Source organism: Schistocerca gregaria, chromosome 5, assembly GCF_023897955.1.
Source record: "Schistocerca gregaria isolate iqSchGreg1 chromosome 5, iqSchGreg1.2, whole genome shotgun sequence".
NCBI lineage: Eukaryota > Metazoa > Arthropoda > Insecta > Orthoptera > Acrididae > Schistocerca > Schistocerca gregaria.
This window is the reverse complement of record NC_064924.1, coordinates 631,172,594-631,199,383: the sequence shown is the minus strand read 5'-3', so window position 1 is coordinate 631,199,383 and position 26,790 is coordinate 631,172,594. Positions and strand designations below refer to the sequence as shown.

At 36.4% G+C, this 26,790-nt stretch overlaps 1 protein-coding gene across 1 annotated transcript in view; it reads right to left on the bottom strand.

Moving 5' to 3' along the window:
- The window catches only part of LOC126272200 (RNA polymerase II subunit A C-terminal domain phosphatase), a 99,144-nt gene that overhangs the window by 42,446 nt on the left and 29,908 nt on the right, over positions 1 to 26,790 (bottom strand). Inside the window, exons 3-6 of the mRNA XM_049974882.1 lie at positions 18,932 to 19,057; positions 15,169 to 15,413; positions 9,407 to 9,597; positions 8,508 to 9,310 (exon numbers count right to left, since the gene is read on the bottom strand). Of these exons, the coding sequence (XP_049830839.1) occupies positions 8,508 to 9,310; positions 9,407 to 9,597; positions 15,169 to 15,413; positions 18,932 to 19,057 (1,365 nt within the window). The remainder of the gene's footprint in view (positions 1 to 8,507; positions 9,311 to 9,406; positions 9,598 to 15,168; positions 15,414 to 18,931; positions 19,058 to 26,790) is intronic.

Genomic DNA, 26,790 nt, shown 5'->3' with positions numbered 1-26,790 from the left:
TGGCAGACGACGTCCAGAGCCAGCTTGCAAATATCTGTAAAGATTTTATGGCGTATTCTCTAGCTCTGGACGAAAGTGTTGATATCACTGGAAAAGCGCAGCTTGTCATATTTATTAGAGGTGTTAACAGAGATCTTCAGGTGAGGGAGGAACTCCTCGGTGTAGTAGCCATGAAGAACACTACAACCAGAAGTGATATTTTAATTAATGTTGAAAATATAGGATTGTCGTGGATTTCTTTAGTTTCAGTGTCTACAGACGAAGCACCAGCGATGACAGGGAAAAAAATCAGGTTTCGTTGCGCTGTTGAAGGAGAAAATGCAAAAACTGACCGTGCCGAATAAAATTCACTGTGTGATCCACCAGGAAAACTTATGTGCAAGGAGTATCACTCTAAAAAATGTGATAAGCGTTGTTGTTCGTACAACCAATTATATAATGAAGCATGGGCTACAACACAGGCAATTTAAAAGCTTTCTTGAGGATGTAGAAAGCCAGTATGGTAGCCTGCCTTATTACAGCGAGGTCCGCTGGCTTAGTCGTGACGAATTATTAAATTGATTTTTTTGCATATTAGATGAGATAAATATGTTCATGGAAATAAATAATGTGTGTTCCTGAATTGAAAGAGCCTTCATGGAAATGTGATCTCGTGTTCTTAGCAGATTTAACTAGCCATCTGAATGCTTTGAACATTTCACTACAAGGTAAAGATCTGCTAATTACTCATTTCATAGATCGAATACAAGCTTTTAAAATGAAATTGACACTTTGGGTGAGTCAGCTAGAAACAGGAAGTCTAGCTCATTTTCCTAAATTATCATCCAAGACTGTGAACGTTATTCACATAGTTTAGTTGCCCTTAAGGAAGAATTTGATCAACACTTTCAAGATCTGACAGCACTAGACAGTGATTTTGATATGTTCTCCTCTCCATATTCAGCGAATATTGAAGAGATTCATCCTGAGCTGCAACTAGAAATTATTGAACTGCAGTGTGACAGAGAATACAGAGAGAAATTTCAGAATAAGAAAACATTTTGGAATTCTACAGACACCTCCCTCAGGATTTCCTTGTTTGCACAAACTGGCAGCTACAATAATATCAATGTTCGGTTCCACGTATGTTTGTGAACAACTGTTCTCTGCAATGAAATGTAACAAGATGCTCCAGAGAAACGCATTGACTGATCGAAATTTAAACTGCACGCTGCGTCTACAACGCACAAGAACAATTACTCTGAACGTAGGCACAATTGTAAAGGGCAAAAAGTACAAGATAGCCGAGAATCCCACACTTCAGTGACACCTTTTATTGAGTAAGAGTTCACAAATTAATACGAATGTAGAGGCATACACTAAGCTAATAAAATTATGTGGCACGTGTACATTCACCTTTATTTGTTTCAATTATCGCAGTAATAATTCGCGACTGATATCCCTGCAGGTGGCCGCAGATTTACATTGACTGGCGGCAACTGTTGTGTGCCCCACGTGACTCTCCCCACTCTCTGCTTTGGTCCGGTAGCGGGGGTAGCGTGCTCGCGCTGCTACGTGCTCGCACCTTGCTGCTCACAGCTTGCTCCGCGAGCATGTATGTTGTGAAGCCCTGCTTTGAAGGCCTATAGCCGAAAGCTCATATATTTAGCAGTCTTTTTGTTGTGCATGTCTATGACTCAACAACTCCTCTACATGGTAAGTAGCAATCCATTATTTTCATTAAATTGTCAATATTTATTTTAGTGCCACAACACAAATTTTGATTCTCTGACATTTTCACACATTTGAGACAGTGTTTTGCTATTTGTGTGATTTTGTTTCTTCAATAACAATATAAAAACAAATTTTGAGTTGTCACTATAACTTTCACATGCATACTAAAACTTAAATAGAAGAAATGTATCATCAAGGTTTATTGCCTTCCAGATGACATGTAATGTTCTATAGTTCAGAAATCACACTACCTAATTTCTCATTTATAAAATTTCAAGTGCAACGACATCTCCAAACATCGTCAATAAAGCTCTAATGGTTGAATTCTGGTATGCCACACATAACAGTAGAAAAATTACATGATACATCTCATCTGAATTACCTTGAGTGAGCTAGGCAACAGGGGAATCATATGTTCTCCTGCAAGTGCCAGGTACATTCCATGTTGTGGATAGAGTAGAATGTCTACCATTTTTTAAACAATGGAACATTTGAAGTGATATAACAACAACACGAAGCAGAACAGATTTCTACTCTGCCACAGAAAGAAGGCACACTGAAAGTAGACTGTGACGAAGAGAAACACATTTCTGGAGTGAAGTTGTAGAAAGTGTACAGTCACACAAGAATTTTGCACATTAAAATCTACAGTAGAGTAGTCAAACAGGCAAAAATTGTAGACTGATGAGTTGATAACACACTCAAAGTAAGAACACCACAGAGAATTATAAAGAAAGAAACTTGTAGCTCAGTACCAAAAAGAATGAATGTATTATGAATGCTAGAGGGCTCAAAAGTCACACATCCAGAATCAGTTGAGAAAGAATTCAATGGAAACTTCACTTTCCAAGCTGAAGATCTCACTAATTTGTACAGGACTAGTCTCACATTTCCCCAACAAGTCGGTTGTCTCGCATGCCTTTAAGTATGTTTATAAAACAAACTGTTATGAAATTACAAGTAAAATTGAATCATTATGCAATAAAATGTCAAGTGGCTTTGATGAAGTACCTGAATTCATAGTAAAAGTTTGTGCTCACTACACAGCTAAATTAATTCTAAAAAATTATACAAAAACTTTTTTATAACAGACTCAAAATTTTCATAAATAAGTATTCACCTTCTACCATCCAACAACATGGCTTTAGGAAGTCTACGTAAACAGCAATTTTTGAATTTGTAGAGTGCACTTTTAAAATCCCCCAATCAACAAAAATTAGCTGCAAGTATTTTCATAGACCTTTCAAAAGTATTTGATATCCTGGACCATAAAATTTAACTCAATAAATTAGGAAGACAAGGTCTAGCACATAGCTGGTTGTGTTCCTACCTAAAAAAAAAAAAAAAAAAAAAAAAATGCAGGCAGAAGGTATCACTTCAGTGTGAGTTCAATACTATGAATGAACCAAGAAACAACTCTTTCTTTTCCAGCAAATTACCAATAAAATATGGTGTATCTCAGGGCTCAATCCTAGGAACGCTACTATTCTTGAATATATGAGTCCTCAAAAAGACAATCCTATTTGCTGATTACAACAATATTTTTCTCACTGGATCCTGTCCAAAAACCTTGCAGTCAACAGCAGAAAGTTCTACAAAAAACACTTTCAGAGTGATTCACCAAAAGCAAACTCAGTGTAAATAACGAAAAAATTGTATGCGTCAATCTCTGTTGACCTCCACCATCTAGCCAAATGCCTATTCGAGCAAGATTAAAAAATGATCTAGCAAATGTGACAAAATTTTTGGGTCTGTGGGTTCAGTAAGACTTAAAATGGGATACACATGTAAATAACTTGTCAAAGATACTCTCATCTGTGTGCTACCGCCTAATAATATTGAAGTCCACACCATGCAAAAAACAGTACTGTGTGTTCTGAATGTTCCATGTTTATTCATTTATGAAACTATCTTGTTCATTAGGAACTATCTTTTGAAAACAGGCAAACTACTGCAGAACAAGAATGTACACAATTGCTGTAGCAGAGGGAAAATCAAATTCCAAAACAATGTCTTATCAGAGGACCATAATTAACTGTCAGTCTACACAATAAGACAACAGGGGAAATAAAAATTTCTTTGTAACCAATATTTAAAATGTATTTAAAAGCATTTCCAATAGAACACTGTTCCTATTCCACAAATTAATTTCCAAATATGTAAAACAAATATTACTTTCCACAAACTTGTTACGCTGTTGCAACAGGCAGAGAGGTTCTACTCCAACATGGCGTGTCCCCAGGTGGTGGATAGGGGAGGGGGAGTCCTCACTGGCTTGCCAGTGAACCTGAGTGAAATCAAACAGCTCTTGCAGACCAAACACAAACCCTCTGGATTAACACTCCAGTTGTTTCTCGAGCAATATTCGGAAAAGCTCCACGACTCCAACCTTACAAATTTTATGGATTATGAGTGGAAAAGAAAACAAATTACCCCAGGGAGTAAACTCTCTCGACCTCAGGTCACAAGCAGGTATTTCGGATTCCGAGGAGCCTGCGCTTTCTGCTCTTGTTTTATTGAAAGAACCTGAAAAACTCAAATTCAAGAAGAAATATAATATAGGAACATTGAATATTAACTCACTGATTAAAACAGGAAAACATCAAGAACTGACTCAAGCACTTTAACACCATAATATCCAAATTCTGGCGCTGTAAGAAACGCGCTATATTGATAAAAATTCTTTTGAAATGGGCAATTACAGAATTTATAAAGGAAAACCAGCAGAGTATATATTTGGAAAATGCCCCCTATTAGGTACAGGCTTCATTGTTAGAAGAAATACAAAGGAGTCCATAACAAACTTCAGCTCTATGTCCAACAGGCTCTCAACATTGACAATCAAATGTAGAAACAAAATGTATATGCTAGTGAATGCTCATGCTCCAATCAAATATTGACAACAACAAAAATCCGAACAAAGTACAGACTTTTTGGGAAGAACTAGAAGATATGATACAGAAGATTCCAAAGGAAAATGTCATCATCCTGCTCAGGGATTTTAATGCACAGCTCGGCAAGGAGAAGAAATACAAAAACATCATTGGAGAATACCCAGCACGCAAGATGGCAAGCAACACTGGAATAAGACTTGTGGAACCCTGCCAAATCTTCAACCTCAAAATTATGACTACAAACTTGAAGAAACATCCCAAGAAGATGAAGACTTGCAAAGCACCAAATCAACTCCTTGAAGAGTTCCAAATTGACCACATAGCCATTTCTAGAAGAGAATTTATGACAATTCAAAAAATTAAGGTACAGAAAAGAGCCAAAATAGATACGGATCACTTCTTGTTAAGGCTAACATTAAATTAATCCCAAATTGAGGAAGAAATAGTAATAAACCTATGAGAAAGAATTTTGAAACCAGAAATATCGAGGCAGATACTCAAAATTATTTCAAATCAAAATTGCAAGGTGAGACATGGGACGAAATGTAGTCTCAAATAATGAGAGCTGCAGAAGAATCTCTTCCCACCAAAACTAAACAGAAGAATAGCTGGTGGAATCAAAAAAGAAATGAAGCTTTGGAAAACATACAAAAGCTTTGGCAAAAATGTAAATCGAATCTGACAGAAAACAACCTGGGAAGGTTCTGAGAAGGTAGAAAAATAGCCTCCTACTCAATCAGAAATGAAAAGAGACTGTATGAAAGAATATCTCTTCAACAAATACCGGTGTACTTCACTCAAAACAAATCCAGATGCAAAATTTTAGCACACTATTTCGAATACCTTCTCAACTGTAAAGCGCCTCCAGAGAAACTGGAATTCAAAACTCCCGAAGAAACCCCTGCACAACCACATCCACCAACTCTAAATGAAGTCCTGCATGCTATAAAATCCCTCAAGAACAACAAATCTTCTGATGAAGATGGAATCATAGCTGAACTTTTGAAACTAGGTGAAGATAAAGAAGCACTACACCTCGGTACAATTATTAAGGAAATTTGAAGAAGCATGAAGATCCCAGAAGATTGGAGGACGGAACTTATACATCCACTTCACAAACGGGGTGACAGATCAGACGTGAACAATTACAGGGGGATTTCCCTTCTATCCGTTCCATACAAGATCCTTTCCAAGATATAAATAGGAGTGAACCAGTTCTCGATCCACAGATAGAATACCAAGGTGGATATAGAAAAGAGAGGAGCTGTTCAGAACACATTATTAACCTTAAAAACATAATTAGAACACGTGCTGGTCAACCACATGTTACGACGTTTACTGATTTTAGAAAAGCATATGATTCCATAGACAGATAAAGCCTCATTAGAACTCTGGAGGAATTTGGAATTGGCAGAAAAACTAGGGAGATAGTAAAGCAAAACTGACAGATACCAAGTTCACAGTAATATTTCGAGGCAAGATTTTTGAACCTTTTAAAATCCAAACGGGTTTGAGACAAGGGGATGGACTCTCCCCAATTCTATTCAACATCACTTTGGAAAAGATTATGAGGGAGACACTGGAGGAATACACACAACAAAAAGTAAAGAGAATTTCTTTTGGACTATCAGTTAAAGGCCTTACGATACATGCACTAGCTTTTGCAGATGATATTGCTCTCCTATCCACAAATATAGCAGATGCAATTAAACACACAGAAATCTTACCAAAGCATGCAACTAAACTTGGTTTACAGATATCACATGAATAAACTACATTCATATCTAACAAATATAAGGAAATCAAAGAATTGCACACAATTGTTGGCTGTATCGAAAGGGTCAAACATTTTCAATATTTGCGAGAAACAATAACGGATACTGGCATAGAAAAAGAAGCTGTCAAACTTCAAGAAGTTAAACTTAGGAGAGCACACATTTTAACACAGAAGCTTAACGACAAAAATGTCTATCTTGAAATGCAAAGTTATTACACTACAATACAGTGACGAGAACAGAAGTTCAATATGCAGCAGAAACACTCCCCCTCAAGAACAAAGGACTAATAGATGAGCTCAAGAAGAAGGAAAGACTAATTCTGAGGAAGATTCTTGGTGGACACAAAAGAAATTGATGAAAAATGGGTACAGATGGGCAATGAGAACATCTACCAATTTATTAAACCAGTCACAATGGAAATGAGAAAGAGGAGGCTAGTGTTCTTTGGTCATCTGGTGAGAATGGATGTTGGCAGATTAACAAAGAAAATCTTCAATATAATTCAACAGAGGAAAACACTCAACTCTTGGTTGCAAGGAATAAAGAAAGACCTCGATGAAATTGGACTTGCAGAAATGGACGCGATGAATAGGGAAGAAAAAGTGGACATGAAACACAATTTGTAACGTGGTTCTTAGTGTAAATAAATAATAATATTACTTTCAAACTGAATTGTAAGAATGGGTACCTAATTTTAATCTGACTCTTATTTTGCTCATAGTATACATTATTATATCTTTATTTTGCCCTGTCCTTTAACAATTACTTACAAGCTTATGTTACAAGATTATATGTCAGTCACTCAGTCAATTAATATCTCTCTCTCTCTCTCTCACACACACACACACACACACACACACACACACACACACACACACACACACACACACACACACACACACACACAGAGAGAGAGAGAGAGAGAGAGAGAGAGAGAGAGAGAGAGAGAGAGAGAGAGAGAGTCCTCACTTTCATCTCTGGGCTTAACAAGATCTCAGTGACAAATCGATTTTCCATTTATTATTACTTTCCTACCACTACATCCTAAATGCTTTTGAACTGGAACACGACTAATCATAAGACATCAGCATAGGGATGTATTTACAATCTTTGACAGGAAAACTACATGAAGGAAGTAACTGCTGTAGATGTGGCAAAGGCATACGCATAAGTTAAAAATATTTGAAAAGAACATTTGTGCTGTGCTGTTTAATATAGCAGGAACTTGCAACAGTTATAAACAGGATTGATGTGAAGGTATGGCTACTTTAGTGTAGTATCCGCATCCCTCGTACTGTGAATGGTGCAAATAAATCATTGTTGCTTACTGCTGGGTGATGGTCAATGTGCAACCATTAAAAAATTAATAATTTCAGTCTGTATTTGCAAAAGGAACTGATTTCTTACTTTTTTGTGAAATACATATTTTCTCACTTTCATTCATTTTCTGAGGAAACCTGAAGACAATGTACCAAAATTCAATCATATGTTATAGTGTCTTGGTAGCAGCTCTGTGCACTGTGGCATTCTCACATGGACTAGTATCATCAACAAAGTCAGCATTATTCCAAACAATGTATGTTGAATTAAATACAGTCAGTCCAGCGATTTGAGTGATGGAAGTTAGTTGGTCACTGCATTGAGATTTACTACAAAACTTCAAGAATGTCCAGGACACCTAACATTGTCTCAAGAAACTGACAGAAAATAAGTTACTTATACGGCATCAGAATCTGGTGCAGTTAACAAAATCACAAATTAAAGACTTAAAAATTACCACTGAACTTACAATGGTGTATAGTATTCAAGTGAAGCTTATGAGTTACAAAAATGTGACTTGTATGTTTACATTCCTCCAGTGACAATATTGTTTTGGAAGGGATTATACCTGCAGTCCCACCCTCAGGGCAGCACAGATTAAGCTATGTCAAACAATTAATAATAGTTAAAAAGAGGTTAAAATTGCTAGTAATAATGGCTGCAAAAATGTCAGTACTTGAGATGCCTGTTGTTCTAGGAGTATACTGTAACTACACTATTTAACATACTCTTCATATGAAGAGTTTCTTGAAGATTGTGACCAAAACATTAAAAACCAAGCAAATATATTTCTTGAAATTACCTGATAGGCGCGACTACGTTCCAGAGGTACATGTGTAGGAACAAGGCCACTAAAGACGAGATAAGTGCCTGCCAAGACTTTTCGGCGTACATAAGGAATCACATTTTTCAAGTCTGGCATTTCACCTGGTGATTCATCATACAATTCATAAAAGGAGCGATGTATGGTTTTGAGTATCTCTTCAAGATATATCAAATAATCATCATCATCCTCCACTTCTGTTAGTTCATCATCTCCATTAGCACCTGTCGTACTATCAGGTTTATCTGCTTCCTTGTCTGAAACAACTGATTTTTCAGCAGCTTCCTCTTCTTTCTTTAATGTCTCTGCATTTGGCTTTTTATTTTCTCCCTCTTCGGCAGACCTGATATTTTTTTCTTCTTTCTTCAACTGTTTATCCACCCTTGACAAATTCTTATTTTTCTTTTGATCATTTTCTTTCTTCTGGTCTGGCTTTTTCTCTGCTTTCTCCTGCAAATCTGATGTAGAACTCAATCTGTTAGCCAATTCACATTCAGTTTCATTACCTAAGCTTGACTTTCCTGTAGTAATTTCACTTGCAGTTGCTTCTGTACATTCCATTTGAGAATTATTTACTGCAGGACTACTTTTTTTATTAATGTGATTCTGTATACTTTCCTTCCCAGGCAGGGTATTTTGAAAACCATCTTTCTCTTCCTTACTATCAGCTACTACACACGGTTTGTTCAAATTATTTTCTTCACCTTCTACAAGCTTATTCGACTCTGAGGCAGAACCATTTCCTTTGCTGTCACCCCCCATTTCAGTTGCAGGTTTAGCACCTGCACAGAAAAAAATAAAAAAAAATAATAAATCAGCTGACTGGAAATACAAATACGCAAAACAGTGTCATATGCTAAGGAACTATTGTTGCCTACCTGATTTTTTAAAATCGTGGCCACTTTTATCATCATTTTCACATTTTGCTAGACCTGGTGGGGCATTTATATCCCCCGTGTGTTGGAAAAAGTGGTATGGTTTGACATGGATCAAATTAGGAGCAAAATTCCAGACATCTTCTCGGTCATCAATAATACACACCAAATTGTCCCCACAGGGAAAAAGTGCCCTGAAACATTGCGTCTTGCATCAATAAACTAGAAGGAGAGCTCAAAACGCCAGTAACAGATTATAGCTAATTTGGTTCAGACTAACGAGTGAACACTGGACACAGACAAAAAGAACAGTGTCCATTATTATAATAACCTAATCAGAACATAATGTGACCCTCTGTCACCGAGTAATTACAACAGTGAAGAAATTTTCAGCAATATTCAGAGCTCAACAAAATTTTTGCAGATACAGACAACGATTTTGTTTTCTGTTTTGATGGAGTTTTGCCATTAATGTGATTTTAATTCTGAAAATATGAAAAATATAGAGCATGTACAGCAAAATGAGATTTTCATTATTAACTCTATGCTGAAATATATTTATACCTTACATTTTTTCACATATCTTCTCTTTATGTTTTTAACAACCTGCGAAATGTTTAAGGTAGCATGCCACTGTACAAATTTCTTCTCAGTACTCCCTCTTTTTTTAATTTTTTTAAAACTTTTTTGAGGGGGTTACAACTGTACATTAATTTTTGGAATGACATATAATCACAAGTAGGTATGTCAGATTAAAACATCAAAAGGGAAATTGAGAACCTGTATTTCTCAAAGGAAGTCACTGAGAATGAATGAAAGAAATGTGTGCAGCTGGGCTGTCATGATGAGGGTGCCAGCTTTTTTGTTATTCTGTCAAACAAAATTTTCCTAAATACTGCTCAAAAAGAATCACTGAATAACTTCCACTATATGTTTTTTTTATGATATTAAAACTTGAAATAAAGATAAATTGTCAGCATATTAGCACTGACTTTGTTTTGTTGCAAACTGGACATGTTGCTTTCATCCAAACAGGGAGTGACACACATCACTGCAAAGACCACAAGATATTAGCAATTATAAGTGCACGAGAAGTTTGGAACGTCTTTACTGTAGGTAGCAGCTTAGTGCACCACTGATCATGACAGTTCCTTTGATTGCTATCTAAGCAACGGAACAAACATCTTTCAGTTCCAAAGTACAACATTCACTCTGCAAAAGGGGCCACATAATTATGAAATTTCCTACCACATTGAAATTGTAAGACAGAGTGAGACCCGGACCCTTTCTTCAAAGTTAAGTCCAGCATTGCATGCAGAACAACTTATTTGACATTTGGAGAACGGGGGGAGGGGGGGGGGGGGGAGAGATAGAGAGATAGATAGATAGAGAGAGAGAGAGAGAGAGAGAGAGAGAGAGAGAGAAGTGTTGGCAAAAGTAAAGCTTTGAGTGTGGGCATAAGGTGGACAGCTCATCATTAATCTGTGAGCAAACTTCAAAACAGCGAACATTCCACAGCAGAGTGAAATATTCATTCTGGAAACTACCTCTATGCTGTGGCGACACCATTTCTATACAGTATCCTTTCTTCTGGGAGTGCTGGCCAAAAAATGAATGTAGGAGAGCTTCTGTGAAGCAGGAGACATCTACTGACAGTACTGAAGCTGTGAGGGTAGGTTTTGAATTGTGCCTGAGTAGCTCACAGTCACTAAGAGCACTGATCATCAAAGGTCAGGCACCCAGTTTGAGTCCCAGTCCAGAACACAATTTTAATCTCTCAGAATGTTTTATCACTCAGTTTGTCTTCTGTTCATTTCATTGTTAGAATGCACTGGCAGGACCCATGCGACAGTCAATTGTGCAAACATCATAATCATAGCTATCTTCCAAGCACTTTAACTTTAAAGAGTTCTTACTTGGTTTAAAGCCTGTTCACTAAAAGCCTCCTTTAATTGAAATTTTTTTCTCCATTTGCAAAAAAAAAAAAAAAAAAAAAAAAAAAAAACTTAACCAAGTCCTTTACTCATCCAAGCTGTAACAGCCACTAGTTCACTACCACATTCTGCAGTTATTACAATATATATCACCCCAAAATGTCTATATATTATTTCAATCACTCGCTATAACACTGAAATCAAACTAGTTCCTTTTGTTCCACTTGGATCATGTACCCTGCTGTCTGCTATACAAAATGTGTACTTGGCATTATATGTTTTTCCAGTAAGAATAACTCCTGACAGACTCTCTTTTAGACTTGCATAATGGGTGGCTACCTTACCGAGTACATCTACATCTACATCTACATCCATACTCCGCAAGCCACCCGACGGTGTGTGGCGGAGGGGACCCTGAGTACCTCTATCGGTTCTCCCTTGTATTCCAGTCTCGTATTGTTTTTGGAAAGAAGGATTGTCGGTATGCTTCTGTGTGGGCTCTAATCTCTCTGATTTTATACTCATGGTCTCTTCGCGAGATATACATAGGAGGGAGCAATATACTGCTTGACTCTTCGGTGAATGTATGTTTTCGAAACTTTATCAAAAGCCCATACCGAGCTACTGAGCGTCTCCCCTGCAGAGTTTTCCACTGGAGTTTATCTATCATCTCCGTAACGCTTTCGCGATTACTAAATGACCCTGTAACAAAGCGCACTGCTCTCCATTGGATCTTCTCTATCTCTTCTATCAACCATATCTGGTACGGATCCCACACTGCTGAGCAGTATTCAAGCAGTGGGCGAACAGGCGTACTGTAACCTACTTCCTTTGTTTTCAGATTGCATTTCCTTAGGATTCTTCAAACGAATCTCAGTCTAGCATCTGCTTTACTGACGATCAACTTTATATGATCATTCCATTTCAAATCCTCCTAATGCGTACTCCCAGATAATTTATGGAATTAACTACTTCCAGTTGCTGACCTGCTTTTTTTGCTTTGCCAGTTTTCCCCTTTGTCCAGTTTGCTTCTTTCATCTCCACTGAGTGTTATTCTCACCCTCTCTCTCTGTCTCTCTTCTGCTCTTATCCTCATGGTACAAGAAGAATCAAATATATATCTTAAGCTGGAACTGCACTAATTTATGTTACTCATATATGGATTACTTCCTTTGAAGTTACTGGATAAATATTTGATACAGCTGCTGTTATAAAGGAGTTACCACCCAAACTACTTCCCTACAGACCCAGCCTATGAACTACCAACACTCCTAGACATTCGACAATTGTGCCAACAGTCTGAACATACCATATTTTCCCAAGTGTAATACGACCCTGGTTGCAAGACAACCCCATTTTTCTCAACAGGCTTCTTGAGATAAATTTATTTTTAACAATTTCTGACTAATCTAAATTAGGAACTGTTTTACTGACAAAGTATCTTCCCAAAAAGTTAACATTATATCTATTCTAAATTTATCAAACAATGGAAAATCCAGGATGGAATGTAACAATATTATGACAAGTAAAGTTGCTACTTACCGTATAGCAGAGGCAACTGAGACTGCAGTCGTGTGTGTGAGTTGCGGTTGCATTTGTGTGTGTGTGACTATTGTTGACAAAGGCTATAAGCCGAAAGCTTTAAGTGTGAAAGTCTTTTTGTTGTGCGTATCAGCAACTTTGCATCTCCACTATATGTTGGTAGCAACTTTCCTTCTCATAATACTATTGTAAATTTATGATGTTTCTTGATTGCTACATTTTGGTAGTAAAAGGAGAAACAAAATAAATGAAAAGAAATGGTGTTCATCAATCTGCGGACCGTTTTCTTTTCAACATTTTTCACTCACTAAACCTTTCATCTGAGGAACCACTACTTTTTAATCACCATCATTCTATTAGCATACCTGTAATACTTATATCTTCATGGTCGTAAATATCTGGCTGTATCTTCCGAATATGTTGCAAGTTTTGAAGTTGTGGTTACTGTAGGACCAGAGAACATAGATGTTTTTATCTGAATACATTTCAGATTTCGCTTCTTGCTGACATGAGGGTGTTGCAATGACTCTTACTTCCAAACTTATCATCTACCTGTTGCTCTCTCATTGTCTATGTAGAACTAGCTGCTGACACACCCCCTTTCGTTCCCATCATACGTCACAGTGAGTGTCAACAATATTGCAGCACTTGAGTACGCTACTGGCCCCTATCTAGACTTTTACTGTCTCCTGCAGGAATGAATACTACTGCTGAGTATCTGTTAACTTTCAAGTCAATTCAATTCTGAGTACAAATGGATTCAGACGACCTTCAGTTTAAATGTGGTAGGTGTTCTTAAATCGCCAATGCGGTATATGTTCCCAAGGTTGGCAACATACATAATTTGCTGCCTGCTCACTTTTTCCCTATCCTCACTCATCAAGGTCTCAGTCAAAGTGGTATCACTGTTCCCCCTCCAACCCATCCGCATTGCTGTGCTTTAGTGAGTACAAAACATGAAATGCAATATCTTTTAGCATGCAAATCACATGTAACAATATAGACTAATTCATAAATAAAAGATCACAGTTACATTTCAGTCCAATGTTTGAACTTTCACTCATCCCATGATCTACTAACTTCTGTTGATACTACCTGTATGAGGGATCTTGCCACAGTAATTCATTCTCGTGACAAAGTCAGTTTAATACACTTTATTTCATTAGTAAGACATTTCACTCTATATTAATTTTTTTCTTGTTTCATCTTAATGTCACCATCTAATGCCAATTAAAAGCTGGTAATGTTTTTACCCAGTATTTTAACACGTGAATAGCTACCAAATTTCTCATTTGCAACTCACTTAGTAAATCAATACGGTCTCTCATAATCAAATAAAGTAATGATCAGGGTTCAGAATCAAGTAATGTTTTTTCAAAGACAACATTTCCATTTTTGGATGTCACCTTTACTTAAAATGCAGCATTAATGTTTGTACATGGTATCCATACATATATGAGAACTTTTATTGCAAACCTGTTCAAACACAAAAAGTGTTTGTAAGATAATGTAATTTAATGCCACTTCCTCTGTTGTTTCACAAAATTGTTAAATTTTAAGCATAGCAATAGAATGTTGTTGTGGCTGTTCATCGTTTCTCAGATACCCCTTGTATATGATACCTCGCATTAGTGCTGTGCGAGTCAATTGTCGCACGACTGTTCGAGCAATGTTGATACTGAACTGCATTAAGCAGTTCTGTCCTCACGAATTCTTCAAAATAAATCTGCCTGTGACCTCAATAGCCAAAACTTCATCTGTAAATGTATGACGACTCATACATCCTCTATTAAACAACATAAAATTGTTAACCTTGGCAGCAATAATTTAATCTGAGAATATAAGAGAATACTTTATTTTTTAATGATATATTTGCGAAAAAACCTCATCTTATAATTGTGTAAATACAGTAAGTATGAACTGTAGACCTCTCATAAATACATCTACTAACCACATGCATATTGTGACTGGAAATTACCAAGTCCTATGCTTGCGGTACACACAAGATTAGACAAACTAGCCGAGAACAATTTCTTAGACACTGCTCATAATAATCATACATTTATAGCATGAATTATGAAATATATCATGTAATATATTAAGTTAATATTCCATCACTGTTTGGCATGCCATCCTCATGTCTGTAAACATTAAGTTAACTTTGACATCATTCCTCAGAGAAGTGGTTTCAAAGTATTCCACACTACTGTTTGAACAAAGGGCAGAAAAGCTTATAGTAGCAAAAGCTTATAATATAAAACAAAAATAGCAATGTTTGTCACAAATTACTTCAGATTTGCTGTCTTCGTATTAGAACTGAAGCATTCATCACGGGAAAGAATGCGATGTGAAAAGTATTTTCCATCTGGATCGAGAAATGTGGCAATCGTATGTGCGTAATTGCGAGCACCAAATGTACAAATATGTAATTCATAATACTGTGTTATTTCACTTAAGAACTTCTGGGTGCCAGGTCTTATACGAGTGTGGTACCAAGGAGACACTGACCCATACAGCTGAAAGTGATAAATATCCTGCAAAAAAAAGAAATAATTTTACGTTAGCCTTGACCACATACTAAAATTACAACAACAACAACAACAACAACAATAATAATAATAATAATAATAATACACCAAATAAATTTTGTCATGCCAGAGTATTAGGGAAAACAAAATACTGAATGACTGGTGTCAGAATGGAAACACACACACATGCACAGAGATGTATAATGAGACAGTGGTCTTTACAGATGATATTGAAGATTTCTGTTAATAATAACTTGTAAAATCTGCTGTAAGATTATAACAATTCACAAATGATAGAACAGTAAGTTAAACCACACCAATAATTTTAGGCAGAAAATCTATAAACTTTATCAATCGCTGCATAGTACCAAACCATTTCTTTCTTTCTCAAACACGTATTGTTGACTGTAGTGTACAAACAGTGGGAATCACAAACTAAGTGAATTAACTGAAGACAGAATAAAGCTGCCATTTTTTACATACTTCTGAAACTGGAAAAACGCCAATATGTTTATGAAATAGCAAGCATTTAAGTCCCCAATATGTTTCTAAGTTGGCTGAGCAACAATAATTACATTTTTTTTTTATGTGCCTGTCCACTACTCAGGATTCCCACACTTTGTGATGTGTGGTGGTCAGCTATCAAACCATTTTTTTCTTCTTCTTCCAATCAGGCTTTTCCATACTCTCTCCATGTGATCTAACATGGTAATTAATGGAGAGTAAAGTCTGTTACATGCAGAATACAAATGAATGAAAAATTATATAAGTTTGGTTACTCCCTTTAACTTGTTAGTGGAGAAAATCTCAATAACATGTAAACCATCAAAGTTATCATCTTTTGTTAACCAAATGGTGAAAAGAGCTTAGTTTCAGAATGTGAAGTCAAGTGAAATGCAAATCTTGTAAATATAAATAAAAACAATAGGAACTCCAGGTTGGAATATCAACAACGTAAGGAAAAGACAGATTGCTACTTATCATAAAGGTGAGTGCAGACAGGCACAATTAAAAAATATTTACACATTAGCTATAAGCCGCTGCCTTCGTCACAAAAAGAAAGACAATCACACACTATTCATTCACACAAACAAACATACATCACACAAACACAACACGTGACTGCCAACTCCAGCAGCTCAGACCAGAATGTTATCTTTTCCTTAGATTCTAAATATGAATACAACATATGAACACGAACTATCAAACTGCTGTGCCACTACACTATTTCAGAATAGAGCCTCGTGACTGTAACTGGTCAGTACATCTATTATGGAGGAGCCTTGGATTCATACTGAATGACATTTGGTTAGCCTCTGGTTGATTATATGTTCTTAAATGTGCTCATACTGAATGACATTTGGTTAGCCTCTGGTTGATTACATGTTCTTATGTATATCTTTGAATGTGCTCTAAGACATGAGTCTATTACTCTCTCATTTGTTGGACACTCTCCTTCAAATCCAAGGAAAAACCTACAAATGTTTGACATTAAACTGCAAGCAGACTTTCTTTAATAACAAACTCGTTTAAATTTATTCACACAGCTGATCTTTTCACTTAAGTGACAATGTGAACAGAAAAATGTTGTCGCTCGAGTATTATCAAAAGGAATGAACAGTTTGTCTTTATTTATTACCTAAATAATTTCTAGCTGTCCATTATTCTCATAATTTTCAAGGTTTTTAAAATGCTACATAACAAATTTAACAGGAAAACAGCAACACTTAAATTCATTCCATTATATGGAAATGTTTGAGGTCTACAGTTGTATTGTAAATTTGTGAAATAATTTCTACTGCTTCAATCACATTTTACTATAGTCCAATCAAAAGCACTTGATAGTTGATGTCTGACACTTGAAACTACGGTGTTGTCAAATCAGCTCGCAGATACACTAACAAGGAAAGTCGCTTCACATATGCTGTTAGTGTGTAACGTGAAGAAACATTGAAAATGGCCGCTGTGAGGTATGCCAGAAATACGAGATGCTCTGTCGACAGCTGATTTTGAGTGACCAATGACTGAACTGCAGCAGATGACGCATTTTGTAGCCCTGAATTCAAACTCTTGTTCTAAGCTAACAACATACTTCTTAGGTGCAATTCAAGAAAATGGCTGTCAACCATATAAGATGGAACTAAAATCCTGGTCATTTTGTTCATAGCAATCATCAGTTTCAGTGCTAAAAGCAAACTTTAATTTCTTGCTGTCATTGGTTACATGAAACTAATCTCACAATGGCTTCATGGCATGCTGCATTACCAACTGATGAACACTCCTGGTTGACACTCAGTCACAGATTATAGACAACACAGGCAAAGTCCAAACGAAAAAAGAATGACAGGAAGAAAAATAAGAACAAAGTCAATGCAATGATAAAAAATGATGCAACAAAGAATTAGAAATGAAGGAAATTATGTTTGAGTCAGTTAATTTAGTAATAATAATAATAATAATACAACTCTTTTGGGTAGATTGACAAATTAAAAAAGTAAGATGCATTTGCTGAGATTCGAACGTATGATCTTTCACACTTTATCTTAATATGCTATCCATTGCACTACATCACATCCCTATGTAAAGCACATATATTTATGAATCAACTGACCCAGTCACAATGATAAATTGCAGCATTTAAAAAATTAGGCTTCAAAATTGTCAAGTTTATCTAATGTACACCAATCTCTGTGATTATAATTAACTGTATAAATGACATTTAATTGTGCCTTTGTGGAAGTATCCTGCAGTGTTTGATTAGTGCTGTGTATGAAACTTGTGTATTTAATTAGCATTTGTGTGTGTGTGTGTGTGTGTGTGTGTGTGTGTGTGTGTGTGTGTGATGAAATAAGAAAGAAAATTGTGAGACTCGTAATCTGGGATCCAAACACGTAAGGAAAGAATGCCAGAAAAGGAATCAGATGTGAATGACCAGTTGTTGTGGCAGTTTGACAATGGTGAATGGTTCGGGAGTGATGTTTAGCGCTAAGGTTGGAAGAAACCATCCCCAACGCATGAAGTGTCAACTATCCAATAATTTTAATCAGACTTTAATACTTAATTAGCATGACATGTTTCAGTAGCTGTGTCTTGCTTGTTAAATATTAGAAAAAAGGACCTAAGCACTAGAAATTATTTCATAAAAACATCATCAGCTACACTATTATGAGCAAAGTACAGTTTCATCACTGTGTTTTCCCCTCACATATTCCTAGATGTAGCACCTGCATGCCAGTTTGCTGTGGTACTTGCTACATAAGACTATGAATTGGTTACATACATTTCTTTGCATCCAAAACATAATAGCAAAAAAGCTGACAGTCACAAAATAAATAAATAAAAATAATGCATCAAGATTATTGGAGGAATCTATTCTTGCATGAAGTTTTCATAAACTGTTTCAAACTTCATGGTTACTGCTTTAGTGCACTTTGGCCACACATTTTTCCAATAACAATAGCAAATCAAAAAATTTTATAAATCTCCCTTAACATATATACAACACAAAGTGATAAAAGACTTGCCTTTATGTTTGGTGGAATATTATCATTTGTAGTATGGATCAGAGTCTGATCCAAGTCAACCAACAACACCAACCTCCGTTCCTTAAGAAGCCTCTCTTCATCAGCTTTTCCAAGAATTTCTGCTTGCTGCACAGAAAGACAAAAAAGGGATAAAATTGACTGATATGACACATTTCACTGAAAAAGTGTAGATTTTAGCAAGTTGATTGTAACATAGCCCTTATATATACAAGAGGTTTGAAGCAAACTGAGAATTTAATTCCTTCACAGAATTAGTTTTCCAGTCCCAATACAGTAACTTCTAAATGCTATTGCACTGCTTAAGTGATTATAAAACAGTTATCAAATAATAAATGGAAAATCATTTGGTAAGTGATTTACTGTGCAGGAATTCTGGGGATGTGTACAGATTGCGTGCAAGTGTAAGTATCTGACTGAAGCAAGGGATCCGAAATTTAACATGTACTGACATTCCAAAAAGTTTTGCGTAGGAAATCACTGAAACAATTAGCAGAGCTTGATTGAGAAATTGAAAAAGGATAAGGTATCTAGCATCCAATTCAAGTTCTTTACAACAGGAAATCCAAATACTGTGATGTGTCAACTGCTTGGTGTGATGTCTACGAAGCAAATTTTTAGGTGTGCATAGGGTGTCTGCAATAAATTACAATAGCTTCACTGCCATAAATTGCTCACGTCACTTCAATAATTCTTTTCTTCTTGGGAATGATACAATCAATTTTTTGGAACTGGAATTTTTGACTAAACATACAAATCTTTTAAACAGCTAGTTGTTATGGTACTTTATTTAATATTAAAATATTCAACTGCAGTTACAAAGCTGGACCTTCACTGCCAATGTGTTTACTCACAAGAGAGACTATCCAAACCACGTGCAACTATAGCCACCAACCTAGTCATATGTTATATAAGTTTTTACTCTGTGTATCAAGCAGCAGCAAGAGCCCCCTTCATCAGATTTTAATTCTTCAGGAGCTTACAACTATTAACTTCCTTCAGCAGCAATTTTCAATTTTCTACCACCGCTTCACCTACAGGAAATATAGCAGCTTTGGGGTTTGTAGAAGAGTAGACGATACACAATATTTTGTGTATTACTTGACACTGAATTTTTTTATTGTGTTATATTACTTTTAGGTTTATTCCTTTCACAATTATTACTCATTATCTAGCAGTATTTGTAATAACTGAATGTCCTGTAAATAAAAAGTTACTTACACTAATTCATTTACAAAATTATGACAGTTTGGAATTTTGCACATACACACTGCCATTCTGTTAAAACAACAAGATGACAATTCAGTTATGTACTATGGTTTTGCAAAAATAACAAATAAAAGGTCAAAGAAAAACAATGTGCAATGTTATGACTAATTACTGAAACTGTTAACGCCCAGTAGCTAATAATCTTTAACACAGTTCATAAGGCAGTTGGCTGTACCAGCTAATGTAATTTTAACACTGAAGCCTCTGTAAATGGCATTAATTCAAATAAGTAGCACTTTAGCATAAATCTGCATATTTGAAACGTAATTTTTCAAAATTTATACTTCACGTAATTTTTCATTCTAGCTTTCCAAAAATTACATTTTTATAAGGGAGTAAATGTAAGGGGCAAGTTGTTGTTATTAGTACAGTTATGGGTTAGATATTTGTTGTTGATCATGTTGCACTGAAACATGGCAGAGTGGATTTAAATTAATCGGTAAATTGGAATCGATGAGAGTGTAAAATGGTGATTAAATGAAACAATAAGTTAACTGTTACCAGTCACTGTTTATTTGTTTCCACGACGCGTTTCAAAGGTTTAAACCTCCATCATCAGGTGGATATACATCAGTTAATATGGCATTTGTGTGTTTGTGTTGTGTTACGATTTCTTTGGAGGAAGTTGTGACACTGTCTAGTGGAGAAAACAAAACAGTATTTCAGAACTTGGTCTGTTTTGACAAAAATTGAACTTGTATCTAGCAGTAAACATAAATTAAGTAAGATAAAGTACCTCCAGTGGTCACAGGATCCTTTCACAGTCGTAACACATTACATGAACACTATCATATTGTATAAACAAATATGGCGTCGTAATCTATTAGGCGCATGGATCGTACAGCAAAAGAGAAAATGTTCTCACAAAGTCCAGAGAATATACGTCCTAACAACATTATTACAGAAAACTTTTTTAAGTACAATAATCATATTGGCTACAGTGATAAAATAAAATAAAATAATACACAATTGACCATTCTTATAGGGGTTCATAGGTAGATATGAAAGGCTGGAGGCAGAGGGGAAGGAATATAAAGAGAACATGAGAGGGAGGGAGAGGGTGGAGAGAGAGATTGTATGACAGCAAACTTTACAAGGCAAAGGGTCTTAAGATTATGTCTGTTGCATGTATTAACTGTCTAAAGGTTGTGGTAATACATTGGTAAATGCTTAAAAAGTGCACATGGATGTGCATTTGTATCAGCAGTTGTATACATAGTTTCAAGCTGACAAGGGGTACAAACTGTTGGTACCAACAGTTTGTACCCCTTGTCAGCTTGAAACTATGTATACAACTGCTGATACAAATGCACATCCATGTGCACTTTTTAAGCATTTACCAATGTATTACCACAACCTTTAGACAGTTAATACATGCAACAGACATAATCTTAAGACCCTTTGCCTTGTAAAGTTTGCTGTCATACAATCTCTCTCTCCACCCTCTCCCTCCCTCTCATGTTCTCTTTATATTCCTTCCCCTCTGCCTCCAGCCTTTCATATCTACCTATGAACCCCTATAAGAATGGTCAATTGTGTATTATTTTATTTTATTTTATCACTGTAGCCAATATGATTATTGTACTTAAAAAAGTTTTCTGTAATAATGTTGTTAGGACGTATATTCTCTGGACTTTGTGAGAACATTTTCTCTTTTGCTGTACGATCCATGCGCCTAATAGATTACGACGCCATATTTGTTTATACAATATGATAGTGTTCATGTAATGTGTTACGACTGTGAAAGGATCCTGTGACCACTGGAGGTACTTTATCTTACTTAATTTATGTTTACTGCTAGATACAAGTTCAATTTTTGTCAAAACAGACCAAGTTCTGAAATACTGTTTTGTTTTCTCCACTAGACAGTGTCACAACTTCCTCCAAAGAAATCGTAACACAACACAAACACACAAATGCCATATTAACTGATGTATATCCACCTGATGATGGAGGTTTAAACCTTTGAAACGCGTCGTGGAAACAAATAAACAGTGACTGGTAACAGTAAACTTATTGTTTCATTTAATGTCAATAACAGTCACGGTAAAGCCTAACCTAAAAATGTTCGCATTTAAAGGTAAAATGGTGAATTTATCTGCTGTATCTGGGAGAGGAGGCAGGAGAATGCCATTTATATGTTCACTCACCACATTTTACAAGCATTAAATAATAAAATAATGTCAGTTGGTATTTTCTGCAACTTATCTAAGGCCTTTCACTGTGTGAATCACAGTATTTTCCTAGACAAATTGAAGTTTTGTGGGATTGATGGCAAAGCCAATGAATGGATAATGTGAACTCTATCAAAAGAAAGTCGTACTTAGTAATACACCCAATATAGTCTGAGGACATAATTCTGGCTGGGAAGAAATAACATACAGTATTTTCCATGACTCTATCTTAGGTCCACTATTGTTCATCATATATGTAAATAACCGTCCATATTTATTATTTATTTACATATTTTACGCCCACATTGGAGCACTTTATTCAATCCATACATTGAAGTTTCAATACTAGTTGTAGATTTGGCTTTCCTCTCTGCTCCCAAAATTTCTTCATCCTTTCCGACATGGCTGCCCTTTCTTCGTCAGTTATGGTGTATTTTTTGTGTGTAAATGACTTTAGTTTAAATCTCGTGTCACTGTGTTTCAGGATCTTCTTCTCTTCTCTGCCTTCAATGTGTTGCATTGTCAAGCCTTACTCGTCTAAATTATCTTGAACTTCTTTCAACTGTGAACAGTTGTTTCAGTAGCCTGGTTTCTGGTAGTCTGGAAATGTGACAAAAAAAAGCAACCCTCATTTTCCAAATGGTGTCAATTATTGACTCAGTTTCTTGGTACACAACTTCATTAGGTAATAGTCGCAACTGTCCCTCTACTTGGTATTTTTTTTGTTTATAATTGTTCTAAGTATTCTTCTGTCTGCCTTCTGTAGTTTGTCTGTGGTTGATCTGATGTTCATCTTGAACAGTGTTTCACTAGCATAGGTTGGATCAGGTTTAACAGCAGAGTGGCAGTGTCTGAGTTTTGCATTTATCAAGAGACATTTCTTCTAGTATGTTGGCCAGGTGAAGCGTTGGGCGTGTTTCAGCTTAGTTGTTCTGCTTTCTACTGATATTTTCTTGTTTGAATTCCAACTTATAACCTCCCCAAGATATTTGAATTGATTTACAATTTTAATTTGTTTGTTATCATTCAGTGTAAAGGCTGGTGTTTCAACCATGAAAGATGGCATCATTTCTGTCTTTCAAGTGAGATCCATAGTCCGACTTTTGCTGCTATTTTTTCGAGTTTTTCAATTTGGTGTTTAGCCTCTTCCACGCTATTTGCAAGCAGCGCTAGGTCATCTGCAAAGGCCAGGCATTTGAGCTTGATATTTCTGCCAATCTTGATGTTTGGTTGCCATTTCTTATTTCACTCTCGCATGACTTTCTCCAGTGCACAGTTAAATAGTAGTGGTGAGAGACCATCCCCAGTCGAAGTCCCATCCGGATTTAAAATGATTCAGACATTTCCCCTCTGAATTTAACTTTTGATTTAGTATTCTTAAGGGTGAGTCCAATAAGATTAACAAGTTTCTGGTGCGATCCAAATTCCGTGAGGATTTTAAGTAATGACTCACAATGGATACTGTCATATGCTGTATTCTACTCTTCTGGCATTTTTTTCAGAATTCCAGATGTCTACTATGTGCTTACGGAGGTTCTGAAATGTTTATTTATTCGCATTTTTCCACAGCTCTGCGGCCAGTTGGTTCTCCAATGCTGCTTTGTAATTCTTGAGCCACCTAGTTGCTTCGATCACTTCACTGAGATCTGGTGGTGTAATCTTCTCTGGATGTGCTTTGTTTTTTGGATGTGGTTCGAAATCTAGGTATTGTTTTGGTTCCTCGGCATTTAGTAAATCTCTGAAGTGATCAGCTAGAATGTTGGCATTGTCCTGAATACTGTGCAATAGGTTTCCCCATTTTTATTTTTCCATCATGTGTGTAGGTAGAGTAAACTTTGATTGATATTTTCTGAATTTACTATAGTAGTCCCTTGTTTTATGTTGTTTGAATGATTCCTCTATTAAGTTTAGGGTTCCATTTTGTTGGCCTCTTTTGATTCTGCAGGTTTCCTTTGCTGATTGTCTTCTGGCAAAGGTTAGCTCTTCGAGATTTTTCAGTTTTCTTTTGCTGGTCATTCAGCCATGCTATATCTTCCATGTAATATACAACAAAAGAGTTCCTTTTGCAGATGACACCAATACTGTAATCAATCCAAGTATAAATGCAGAAACAGACGAAATGTTAATAATTTTCTTCAAAGTATCATTGGCTGGTTTTCTGCAAATGGTCTCATCCTCAACTTTTTAAAAAAGAAAAAAAGGAAAAATAAACCACAACATATCCAGTTCTGCATATCTAGGGGTACTACACCAATGATAAGTTCAACACATGGGGAGGAAATAAAAAATAGGACAGAAACTTCAAAATTCTTAGGTGTCCATATTGATGAGAATTTAAACTGGGAAAAGCATATTTTGGAACTTCTAAAATAACTTAGTTGCCAAATTTGCACTTAGAATCACAGCAAACCTTGGAGAGAGATAAATCACTAAGTTGGCACATTTTGCATGTTGTTGTTGTTGTTGTTGTGGTCTTCAGTCCTGAGACTGGTTTGATGCAGCTCTCCATGCTACTCTGTCCTGTGCAAGCTTCTTCATTTCCCGGTACCTACTGCAACCTACATCCTTCTGAATCTGCTTCGTGTATTCATCTCTTGGTCTCCCTCTACGATTTTTACCCTCCACGCTGCCCTCCAATGCTAAATTTGTGATCCCTTGATGCCTCAAAACATGTCCTACCAACCGATCCCTTCTTCTAGTCAAGTTGTGCCACAAACTTCTCTTCTCCCCAATCCTGTTCAATACCTCCTCATTAGTTACGTGATCTATCTACCTTATCTTCAGCATTCTTCTGTAACACCACATTTCGAAAGCTTCTATTCTCTTCTTGTCCAAACTATTTATCGTCCATGTTTCACTTCCATACACGCCTACAGTCCATACAAATACTTTCCGAAACGACCTCCTGACACTTGAATCAATACTTGATGTTAACAAATTTCTCTTCTTCAGAAACGCTTTCCTTGCCATTGCCAGTCTACATTTTATATTCTCTCTACTTCGACCATCATCAGTTATTTTACTTCCTAAATATCAAAACTCCTTTACTACTTTAAGTGTCTCATTTCCTAATCTAATTCCCTCAGCATACTTAATTCGACTACATTCCATTATCCTCGTTTTGCTTTCGTTGATGTTCATCTTATATCTTCCTTTCAAGACACTGTCCATTCTGTTCAACTGCTCTTCCAGGTCCTTTGCTGTCTCTGACAGAATTACAATGTCATCGGTGAACCTCAAAGTTTTTACTTCTTCTCCATGAATTTTAATACCTACTCCGAATTTTTCTTTTGTTTCCTTTACTGCTTGCTCAATATACAGATTGAATAACATCGGGGAGACGCTACAACCCTGTCTCACTCCCTTCCCAACCACTGCTTCCCTTTCATGCCCCTCGACTCCTATGACTGCCATCTGGTTTCTGTACAAATTGTATATAACCTTTCGCTCCCTGTATTTTACCCCTGCCACCTTTAGAATTTGAAAGAGATTATTCCAGTCAACATTGTCAAAAGCTTTCTCCAAGTCTACAAATGCTAGACACGTAGGTTTGCCTTTTCTTAATCTTTCTTCTAAGATAAGTCGTAAGGTCAGTATTGCCTCACGTGTTCCAACATTTCTACGGAATCCAAACTGATCCTCCCCGAGGTCTGCATCTACCAGTTTTTCCATTCGCGTTAGTATTTTGCAGCTGTGACTTATTAAACTGGTAGTTCGGTAATTGTCACATCTGTCAGCACCTGCTTTCTTTGGGACTGGAATTATTATATTCTTCTTGAAGTCTGAGGGTATTTCACCTGTCTCATACATCTTGCTCACCAGCTGGTAGAGTTTTGTCATGACTGGCTTTCCCAAGGCCGTCAGTAGTTCCAATGGAATGTTGTCTACTCCGGGGACCTTGTTTCGACTCAGGTCTTTCAGTGCTCTGTCAAACTCTTCACGCAGTAACATATCTCCGATTTCATCTTCATCTACATCCACTTCCCTTTCAATAATATTGTCCTCAAGTACATCGCCCTTGTATAAATCCTCTATATACTCCTTCCACCTTTCTGCTTTCCCTTCTTTGCTTAGAACTGGGTTGCCATCTGAGCTCTTGATATTCATACAAGTGGTTCTCTTCTCTCCAAAGGTCTCTTTAATTTTCCTGTAGGCTGTATCTATCTAACCCCTAGTGAGATAAGCTTCTATATCCTTACATTTGTCCTCTAGCCATCCCTGCTTAGCCATTTTGCACTTCCTGTCAATCTCATTTTTGAGACGTTTGTATTCCTTTTTGCCTGCTTCATTTAATGCATATTTATATTTTCTCCTTTCATCAATTAAATTCAATATTTCTTCTGTTACCCAAGGATTTCTACTAGCCCTCATCTTTTTACCTACTTGATCCTCTGCTGC